The 11495-nt window shown below is 40.6% G+C and overlaps 1 protein-coding gene across 1 annotated transcript in view; it reads left to right on the top strand.

Annotated features, from left to right (window-relative positions):
• Nucleotides 1-11495, top strand: part of TXNRD3 (thioredoxin reductase 3) — a 148704-nt gene that overhangs the window by 48717 nt on the left and 88492 nt on the right. Inside the window, exons 4-5 of the mRNA XM_007950619.2 lie at nt 36-39; nt 895-1014. Of these exons, the coding sequence (XP_007948810.2) occupies nt 36-39; nt 895-1014 (124 nt within the window). The remainder of the gene's footprint in view (nt 1-35; nt 40-894; nt 1015-11495) is intronic.

The raw sequence follows: 11495 nt of genomic DNA, 5'->3' as shown, positions 1-11495 counted from the left end.
GCTGTGGCACTCACTCAGGCTTCTTTCTCTTTCAGCATGGTATTGGGCCCCTACTGTCACTACTTTAGGGTACTGCCCTCTCCCTGGGTGCTCTTCCTGTCCACACCTTTATAAGTCATTTTGCTGTAACTTTCCTCAGTTACCCAGCTTGAGTGTGTCATCTGTTTCCTTCCAAAACCCTGTCTGATAAAATATGAAAATCATTTTTTTAAAATTCAGATTTAATTAAAAAAAAAGTTTAGCTTAGAATTTCATGAAGCAAAGCTAAGCTACCTTGATTTTTCTCTTAACACTCTCCTGGTATGTGTACACCTGTCTTTCTTTTTTTCCTCCCTCTTTTCTTCTTCCTCCTTTACTCTTCCCACTTTCTCCCTTCTCCCTCTCCTATCCATAAATATATTACTGTCTGGTAACCAGAAGGGACTGCTGTCAATGAGGGAATCTTCTGACTCATGGATGATATGCTTTGTATTATTCAAGATTCAAAGTAGATGTCCCCACTCAATTTGAAGTAGAAGAATTTCTGGTTCAGGGAAGACATAAAGTCATATAGAGTAAAAAGCTTGGACCTATGGTCTTGACTATTGGTGCAGTATATATCTAATTAATCAAGTTCTGATCCCTCAGACTCATTAAAGTTTTAGACCCTGTTCCCAGGAAACTGTTGTTACACATATCCATAGAGCATCTTGCTCATCTGTGGGGCTCCTTTGGATTCTTGGTAAGACACTTTGGACTAATAGCTTGGATTAGTTACTGTGGGATGTGGTATTAGCCCCACCACCATCTGTATTTGTCATTTCCATATGCTTTAATAACAACCACCATGTAGGTGTGTAAAACCACACATACATATACACAGAGGGAACATTAAAGCTGTGATTTTCTTTCCAGGTCTTGGGGGTACCTGTGTAAATGTAGGCTGTATTCCTAAGAAACTGATGCATCAAGCTGCCCTTTTGGGGCAGGCATTACATGACTCAAGGAAATTTGGCTGGGAGTATAATCAACAAGGTGAGTAATGATATAAAAATATAGATTGGAAGAAAAGAATAAAGAATGAGCTTTTTAGATAAATACTTGGTATTCGTACTTTCATAGTTGAGTTTCAAATTCATTTCATAATCATTCATTGAGAGCCTACTGTGTGCTGACACTAGAGTCTCAAAGATGAATACTTTAAATATGGTCTTGCTGTCATGGACAGCTGAAGAAGGGAATTGTTTCAGCTGTAGTGATTCTAAATCTGTAGCAGACTGTGAAAGATAATAATCACTAATTTCAGAATTTTTTCAAGTGTAAAGGAAACAGAATATAAAAGTCATTTGAATTTTATCCATTCATTTTGACAACCCTTACTGTTTCATCAGTGCTATATATATATCTGTGGTTAATGAAAGGTGGAAAATTATCCAGTGAACATTTATTGGCTAGAATTTGAAGATACAGATATGAGGAAAATATAGCTCCTGGTCTTAAGAAGCAATAGTCTGTTGAAAGAGGTAGACAAGAACATCATTCATTGTGAAATGCACTATAATTATTGGTTCTGTTTTAGGCATCAACTTGAGGGACACCTAATGTAGCGTTGCAGTTGGGTGTATCAAGGAACACTTTCACAGAGGAGATAGCTCAGATGTAGGACATTGAAGACAGGGTGCAGCTTGACCAAAAATATGGACATGTGAGAACATATGTTGTATTTGGAGTGAAGAATGGGTGGAAGGACATTAAAAGAAATGGAATTAAAGAGGCAAGCAGGTCACACAGGCTCTTACATGTGATTTTAAGTAGTTAAAATTTACCCTAAAGCTGACAGGAGAGCTATTGAGGAATTTCAGCAGGAGAGGAGCATGAACTCCAGTTAGGATTTGGGATCACTTGGATGATACACCATGGAACATAAAAGGCTGGGAAGGCTGGGGTAGTGGAGGGAGACCGTAGGTAAGGAGCTGGTTTAGGGCATCGCTGTAGTGACCTGAGAAGAAATGACGAAGGCCTGAAAGACTATGAAGTTGGAGTAGAGTATGTGAAGTGGATTTAGAGAGATATAAGGAATGGAATCGACAAGATACAGTGATTGGTTGGATGTAGAGTGCTAATTCCTCTCAGTGTTGGCTTTTTGTCAGGAGAACGTGTTGTGGAGATTTTAAAAAATTACAAACGCATTATCTCTTCCCTTAGAGATTTTGATCTGTTAGATCTAGCCATGTGTACATTTAAAATGTCACAGATGATTCTTACACTTAGATAATTCTGATAGGCCGTCCAGGTTATGGGTAGGAAGAGGAGGAGATCCAGGGTGAGGGACTGGGTGAAGGTGTAAGGCAAGTCATTGAGAGAGAAAACAGGTAGGTTTGGTTTAGTGTCTGGGTATGGGTGAGTTCTGGATAATGAATTGAGACTGAACAAATTTTTCTAGACCATTAACACAATAGAGGTGTTTAGGTCACACTATGGAGTGTTGATGGCGTAGTGCCTAAGGCATTTGACTGCTAACAAAAGGCTCACAGTTCAAACGCACCAGCTACTCCTCAGAAGAAAGGTTGGGCAATCTACTTCCATAGTGATACCGCCTTGGAAATCCAAGGAGGGATCACTGTGAGTCGGATCTGACTCGAAGGCAGTGACTTCTGTTTTCTGTAGAAACCCCATAGGAGGACAGAGCCTTTGGTCTTTGCTTACTATTTCCTCTTCTTCTCTGAGATAACTTTCTGTGGGGAGGAGGTGGGAAGGGAGCTGTTGCATTGTGGTAAACTGTGGTCAATGTCATGAGACAAAGTGTAAGTATATCACTGCAGTATGGTGATTCCTTAAAAAGTTGGAATTACAAATACCATTTGACCCAGCCATTCCATTGTTGTTGTTGTTGTTATGTGCCATCAAGTCGGACCTGACTCATAGTGACCCCTCCTTGGGTTTCCGAGGCAGTATCACTACGGAAGTAGATTGCCCCATCTTCCTTCCGAGGAGTGGCTGATGGGTTTGAACTGCCAGCCATCTGGTTAGCAGTCAAGTGCCTTAGCCACTATGCTACCAGAGCTCCCTAGCCATTCCATTACTAGATATATATTCTAAAGAAGTGGGAGCCAGGACAAGAACAGATACATGCACACCCATGTTCATTGCAGCACTATTTACAATAGCCAAAAGATGGAAACAACCTAGGTATTTATCAACTAAAGAATGGATAACCAAGCTATGGTACATACACACAATGGAACACTTTGTAACCCGAAAGAATAACATAGAGTTTGCAAAACACTGCATAAAGTGGATGAATTTGGAGGACATTATGCTGAGTGAAAAAAGTCAAGCACAGAAGGACAAATATTGTATTAATTTGTTATTATAAAAAGTCAAGGAATGGTTTATATATGGAAGGAAATTTTCTTTGTTGGTTACCAGGGGTGCGAGGGGAGGGTAGGGAACACTGTAAGATAAGTAGAGACAAGTATTGATTTAGGTGAAGAGAAGGGCATTGTACCAAATGTGAATGATCAACATGATGGCATTGAGGAAGAGGAAGACAGAGAGAGGGACATGGGAGGTACAGACAACAAACAATTCTTTTGCACATAAAATCCTGCGTTGTCAGTGAAGGCAAACATGGGTATACAGGTGGATAGATGGGTGGAAAGGCTGAACTATTAGGTGTGTCAGTGCAGGGGGGAGTGTACCCAAGACCATGAATAAGGTTGACAGGCAATGTTTCTACAAGTGTATTGGTATGTTCTGTAAGAATTCCTAGGTATATAGTAGAGCTGACAAGGGACAAGGTTGTAGTCACTTCTTGGTCACAGACAGCTGCTACCCAGAGGGACTGAGTAGTTGGACCTGTGGGCTCAGGACCATAGTCGCAGGGGACATCAAGCTCAATTGGCATAAAATACTGCATAAAACATTGTTCTACATCCTACTTTGGCTAGTAGCCACTGGGATCTTAAAAGCTTGCAAGTGGCCATCTAGATGCAGCAATGGGTCTCTTTTGTCCAGAGGAAAGAAGAATGAGGCCTATTCGACTATGAGACCAGAACTAGATGGTGCCCAGTTATCACTGTCAACCACTCGGAGGGGGATCTATGTAGGAGATCCTGGATAGAGTGGGAGAACAATGTGGAACAAAACTCAAAGTCATTAAAAAAAAAAAAAAAGGGGGGGACCAGGTTTGCTGGTCTGATAGAGCCTGATGGAACCACTGAGACAGTGGCCCCTACCTGCCCTTCAGGTCTGGAATCGAACCCACTCTTGTGGCTTCCAGCCAAACAAAAGAAAGGCATATGAGGTGAACATTTACATTAGGTAGATAGACTCCTTGGAGAGAAATAATCATGGGAGAATAGAAGGGCTGTGTGTGCACAGGGAGACAGCCCAGGGTGTGGGAGTGCATGGAGGGAAGGACATATGGAAGAGGTAACTATGGGGAGGAAGTGAGAGGCGAGCTGTTGCATTGTGGTAAATTGTAGTCAATGTCATGAGACGAAGTGTATGTGAGCTGCTGTATGGAAAGTGAATTTGCTCTGTAAACTTTCATCCAAATCACAATTAAAAAAGAAAACAAAAACTGAAGCACAGGAAAAAAAAAAAAAAAGAAGAAGAAGTATGAATCCTCCTACTTTGTTCTTCTTCATAATTGCTTTAGCTGTTCAGGGCCTCTAGTTCTGAAGGCATTTGACTACTAATTAGTAGGCTGGCGGTTCAAACCCACCAGACGCTCCTCAAAAGAATGTCTGGGCAATCTAATTCTGTAGAGATACCATCTTGGAAACCCAAGGAGGGGTCACTATAAGTTGGAGTCAACTTGATGGCAGTGAGGTTTTTTTTTGCCATTCTATATATGATTGAATATTGGTTTTTCTATTTCTGTAAAGAAGGCTGTTGAAATTTTGATCAAGATTCCATTGAATTTGCAGACCCCTTGGTTATTATTAACATCTTAACAGTATTAAGTCTTCCAGTCCATGAATATGGAATGTCTTTTCATTTATTTAGATCTTTGTTAATGCCTTTTGGTATTGTTTTATAATTTTCATCGTAAGTCTTTCACCAAACCAAAAACTAGACCCACTGCTGTTGAGTCGATTCTGACTCATAGCAACTCTTTAGAACTGCCCTAGGTTTCCAAAGTTGTAAATCTTTATGGAAGCAAACTGCCTGATCCTCCCATGGAAGGGTTTGAATTGCTGACCTATTGGTTAGTAGCTCAGTGTCTTCATCACTGTGCTGCCAGAGCTCCTCAAGTCTTTCACATACCTGATTAAATTTATTCCTAGGTATTTTGTTTTCTTAAATGCTATTGTTAAATGGCATTTTTTTAAAAAATTTCCTTTTCTGATTTCTCATTACTGGTGTATAGCAGCCCTTTGATATTTGTGTATATACCTTGTACTCATACCGTGCAACTTTGCTAGATTCCTCTATAAGTCATGTGGATTTTTTTGGATTTTCTATATGTACCAGTCCCCCTTTCCCACTGTTTTAGTTGCCTGCAGACAGCCATAGTCTGAAAATAAATGGAAAATTCCAGAAACATACAACTCTTAAGTTTTAAGTTGCGCATCATTCTGAGTAGTGCAGTGCCCAGTGTATCCAGACTATATTCATTATCCACCTGTTAGTCACTTAGTAGCCATCTTGGTTGTCAGACCAACTGTCATGATATTACAGTGGTTGTGTTCTAGTAACCTTTATTTTACTTAATAATTATTTTATTTTTAGTTATTGTTTATCTCTTAATGTGCTTAATTTATAAATTGAACTTTATCATAGGTATGTATGTATAGGAAAATATTGTACGTATATAGGGTTTGGTATATCCACAGTTTTAGGTCCATTGGGAGTCTTGGAATGTATCCTCCTTGGATAAGGGGGGACTACTTTAGGGGATTATGTCATCTGTTAATAATGATAGCTTTACTTCTTTCTTTCCAATTTGGATACCTTTTATTTATTTTTCTTGCTTTTTTATTGTGACTAGAACTTCAAATACAGTATTGAATTGGAATGGTGAGAATGGGCCTGCATGCATCCTTGTCTTTTTCCTATTCTCTAGGGGAAAATTCGCTGTCTTTTTCCATTGAATATAATGTTGGCTATTGGTTTGTCATAAATACTCTTAATCATATTAAGGAACTCCCCTTCTATTCTACCTTGTTGAGTGTTTTATCAAGAAAAGGTGTTTGATTTTTACCAAATACCTTTTCTGCATCAATCTCATTATTTGGTTCTTTTCCTTTGTTTTGTTGATGTGATGTGAAAAGTCAACATTTTGAATACAGAATAGTCTTTGCTGCATCTTGAGCTGAAGAGAGCTGTGCTGAATTTCCTCCTTACACACTATGCTGGCCACCCAGATCCTGTGAATGTCATAATGCCTGCCTCTTCATGTAGCTAGGTGATTGCTTACTTCATGCATGAGTTAGTTTTCCATGGTGAGAAAGAAACTGCCTGTTCTTTTGACTGATTTAGCATGTGGGAACAATTAGATAACAAGTATTTCTGTTATGAGCTTATGAACCTACAGCTATCAGTTTTTCAGCTTCTCCATTTGGAGATTGTAAAGCTACCCCTGAGAGATGGGAGGATACTGTAGTAATAAAAAAAGAAACAATATTACTTAAATTTAAAAAAATAAAAGATGTCATTATAAGAATAAAAGAGGTAACAGACTGATAACAGGATAGACATTGTTGGGAACTAATTAGGGAGCTGGAGAATTGAGCCTAAGAATTTCCCTCATAGCAGGGGCAACATTCACAAGGAGGAAATGCAGGACAGACAGGAGTCCGTAACTATGAGGGGCACAGGGGGAGGGTTACTGGGCAGGTAGGGAAGGGGACTAGGTTAGGGTTGGGTGTGGTAAATGGGAAGTGAAACTAAATTTAGTACACATAACGTTGAAAGTAAAACAAACTCTTAAAATAAAAAAAAAAGAATTCCCCTCATGGCAGACATAGAAATATGGAAGAAAAGTAAGAGACTTGGAGAATCAATCCAGAAGTTCCAGTATCCTTTTAGTAGGGATTTTAGGAGGAGTGAGTGGAGGTAAGGAAATCACAAATGTTCTTAGTGTAAAAGAAAAATATTCCCAAACCTGAGGAAAGTCAGAGTTCTGAAACTGAAAGGGCCTTCTGTGTTCTGAACAGGACGAATTATAAAAAGGTCTATAACTAATGCGTCATGATGCAATTTTATAGCACCAGGGATAAAGAAATAAATCCTAAATTTTTCATAGCAGGTGCAAAAGGTGTATAGAGGAGGCATCCTCTGACCTCCTTTACCTTTATAAGGAAGAGAGAGAATCAAGATGAACATCAGCAGCCTAAGGCTGATTCCTGTGAAGTGGAGGTTAGACATGCTGCCACACTCTAACCTTTTCACCAGTTCTGACACCAACCATCCCTTTCCCTCCCAACAGCACTCTCCATCTCTGCTGGGTTCAATAATTTGTTTCTTTGGCCATATAGAGCTCACAGACAATAGCCACAGTTATGGGATTTATTGAATTTATTATAATTCAGGATCAGAAACAACTCAGGATACAGTTCTTTAATCAGGACAGCCTCTTCTCAGCTGTGCTACAGGCACGCTTTTCTTTGGCCTTGGCCTCTGCCCTGCTCAGGCCAATGTTACAGCGCTTTTTAAGCTTTACTTATAGGTGCTCAGAGGGGCACTCCACTCCACCAGCAATGCTGTTGCCCAGAGGCACTCAGCTTTCTCACTTTATGGGCCAGCGAGGCTGCCACCCTGTCTCACGCTGGTCTCTTGGTTCTGTTGGTTCTGCTGCCACTATCTCTGTTGTCTCAGCTAAGAGATCTTGGGTCCAAGGATGCACTCTCTTCCTGGCTGCTCTTTCTTGATGGTAGTGAGATCCCTCCTTCTGTCTCTGGGATGTCTCAATTTAAGCCTAGCGAGATGGCAAAACTGACCAATCCTCACTTTAGGATTCCATATACCTTATTTGCATGGTCCCACCCCCACATGTATGCCATGTACCTTATTTACATTATTAACAAGTTATCCAATCCCCTTTGTGAGCCACAAGCATTTCATATTTGCATAATCCCACCCAGTCATCTGGTGGGAGTCACGAAGACCTTGGCTAAAAGAGCCATGAGTAATTCACTGCACCACAGCAGGAAAGAAAACACTTCCAAGTAAGGAATTGAGTCAGAGGGCCCTCAAACTATTCATTGACAGCCCCTGATGCAAGAATATAGTCAACTATTATCTTCAATATTCTGAGGAAAAATAATGGAACTGAGAAAATCAGCCAAAGTGTAAGAAAATCAGCTCCTTGAAAGAGAAGACTCAGAGTTAATGCAAGAAACAAAGGAGATCTTAAACGAGAAGTTCTGGTTTCTAATGTTAGTGAGATGGGGGATATTATGTGGATAAACACTCTGTCATGGAAAAAGGAAAATCTAAGAATAATAAAGAGTTCTTGCTCTCTATAAGTTAAAAACTTAGTAGAGGCATTGAATGGCAGAAAAGAATCCTTTTGAAATCTGAAATAAAAATGTTATAAGATTGACTTGAGAAATTCACCCAGAACTCAGAACCAAAGACGATCTGATAACTATTATCAGAAACAAAATAGGAAACATGAAGGGTGGTAGGACTTTGCAGTTGAGAATGGATAGATGGAGTAGAAGCAATATTAAAAACATAATCACTGACCACTCAACTGCAGTCGAGTCAGATCCAACTCATAGTGACCCTTCCTTGGGTTTCCAAGGCAGTATCACTACGGAAGTAGATTTCCCAACCTTCCAAGGAGGGGCTAGGGGGTTTGAACCGCCAGCCTTTTGGTTAGCAGTCAGATGCCTTAGGCATTATGCCATCATAATAGGAGAAAAAAACTCCTTTAGAAAGGTTTGTGTTATCAGGTCAAAAGATCTAATCAAGTGTACTGGAGGATTCATTTCTTAATTCAATAAATACTTAATACTGGGATGTACCAGGCAGTGTTCATGGAGCTACAGAAATAACCATGAACAGGTTATTTCTCTTAGTTCATAAACAAGTCAGTTTCAGGTCTTGTGGTATTTGTATTCTATTGTGTTAGGGGGAGAGGAGGAAGAGACATTAAACCAAAAAAATATATCAAGTGTTAATAGGCACTGTGAAGAAAATAAAGCAAGAAAGTGGAATAAGGAGTCATGGGAGTGGAGTTGTGTGCTCATTTTTTTTAGGAAAGCCTCTCAGGTAAAGAAATATTTTAACAGGCCTGAATGAAGTGAGGCATACAGATACCTGAGAAAAGCATTTCAGGCAAAAGAAATAGAGCAGTTGCTATGACCTGAGGTGGGACATGTTTTGCTTGTCCAAGGAAGAACAGAGTGTGCAGTATGTGAGGGAGGGGGTAGGAAAAGGTAACTCAGGGTGGTGGTAGTGGGATACAGGTGGACAGGCTTTGAAGACCACAGTAAGCACTTTTATTTTGCTCTGAGCAAAATTGGAAGCCACTGGAAGGCTTTGTGAAGATCATGGTCTCACTGCTGTTTTGGAAGTTTTTTTCTGGTTGCTATGTTGGTACACTGCAGGGGCAAGAGTGGAATCAGGGAAACCATTGAGGAGTCTCTGACAGTGATCCAAATGAGAGATGAGAATGTTCTGGACTAGGATGTGACTATTGAGGTTGTGAGAAATGATTGCATTCTAAATATATATTCAAGGTAGAACCAACCCAGTTTTTGGATGGATTAGGTACGGGTTGTAAGAAAACAGGTATGAAGGATGACGAAGGTTTTGGCCTGAGAAACTAACTGGTAGAGAGTGGGGTGCCATTTGGGAGGAGCAGGTCTGGGTGGTTGTTGTTACTGGTTGTGACACTTATTTATTACTGCATAATAAACTACCCCAAACCTTAGTGTCTTAAAATAATAACTTTTATGTGCATATGATTCTGCTTCTTGGGCTTGGCTCAGCGAGGTCTTGCTATGGCTCTCTCTGTGTCTTCTAGAAGCTTAACTGGAACTGAAGAATCCAACAGGGTTTCACCACATGTCTGGTGCCTGAGCTGGCTGGGCTGGACATTTTTCTACTCCTTTGGCCTTTTCAGTAGGGTAGCCAAAACTGGTTAAATGCTGTGCTTTTTTTTTTTTTTAATTGCGATTTGGGTGAAAATTTATAGAGCAAATTTATTTTCCTTACAGCAGTTCACATACACTTTGTCTCATGACATGGACTACAATTTACCCCAATTTGACAGCTCCCCTCCCACTTCCTCCTGATAGCTACCTCTTCCCTGTGTCCATCCCTCCATGCACTCCTGCTCCCTGAGCTGTCCCCCTATACATACATAGCCCTTCTTCCTCCCATGATTGTTCTCTCCCAGGAGAGTATCTACCGCAGGTAAATGTTCAGCTTATGTGCCTATCTTTTGTTTGGCTGGACGACACAGGAGTGGGTTCAATTCCAGACCTGAAGGGCAGGTAGGGGCCAGAGTCTCAGTGGTACCATCAGGCTCTATCAGACCAACACCTGGTCCATCCCCCCCACCTTTTTTTTTTTTCCTGAATGATTTTGAGTTTTGTTCCACATTGTTTCCCTCCCTATCCAGGATCTCCTACATAGATCCCCCTCTGAGTGGTTGACAGTGGTAGCTGGGCACTATCTTGTTCTTTTGGTCTCATAGTCATATAGGCTGAGAATCACATGGTGTACCGGTCACTAGGACTAATTGTTTCCATGAATCTTCGGTTTCCTTCATTCTTCTTTGGTCTGGATGAGGAGAGACCCATTGTTGCATCTAGATGGCTGCTTGTAAGCTTTTAAGATGCCAGTTGCTACTCACCAAAGTAGGTGGTGGAACAATGTTTTGTGTAGTATGTTATGCCAATTGAGCTTGATGTCCCCTGCGACTATGGTCCTGAGCCCACAGATTCAACTACTCAGGCCCTCTGGGTACCTGGCTGTGACCACGAAGTGACTACAACCTTGTCCCTTGTCAGCTCTACTATACCCCTGGGAATTCTTACAGATCATAAAAATACACTTGTAGAACCATTGTCTGCCAACCCTATACATGGACTTGGGTACTCTCCTCGTTTCATAGACATACCTAATAGTTCAGCCTGTTCACCCATCTATCTACCCGTATACCCATGTTTGCCTTCACTGACAGCGCAGTATTGTTTGTGCAAAAGGGTTCACCTTTGTTGTCTGCACCTCCCATGTACCTCTCTATGTCTTCCTCTTCTTCAATGCCACCATGTTGATCACTCACATTTGGTACATTGTCCTTCTCTTCACCCAAATCAGTACGTATCTCTACCTATCTAACAATGTTCCCTCCCCTCCCCTCCCACCCCTGATAAACAACAAAGAAAATTTCCTTCCATAGATAAACATTTCCTTGAATTTTACAATAGTATACTAATACAATATTTGTCTTTTTGTGACTGACTTATTTCACTCAGCATAATGTCCTCCAAGTTCATCCACGTTATGCGGTGTTTTGCAGATTCTACATTATTCTTTCGGGTTGCATA

This window comes from Orycteropus afer, unplaced genomic scaffold (assembly GCF_000298275.1).
Source record: "Orycteropus afer afer isolate SDZICR_OR568_19922 unplaced genomic scaffold, OryAfe1.0 scaffold00282, whole genome shotgun sequence".
NCBI classification, from domain to species: Eukaryota; Metazoa; Chordata; class Mammalia; order Tubulidentata; family Orycteropodidae; genus Orycteropus; species Orycteropus afer.
Note: the sequence above shows the minus strand (reverse complement) of the source record. Positions and strands in the feature narration are given on the sequence as shown.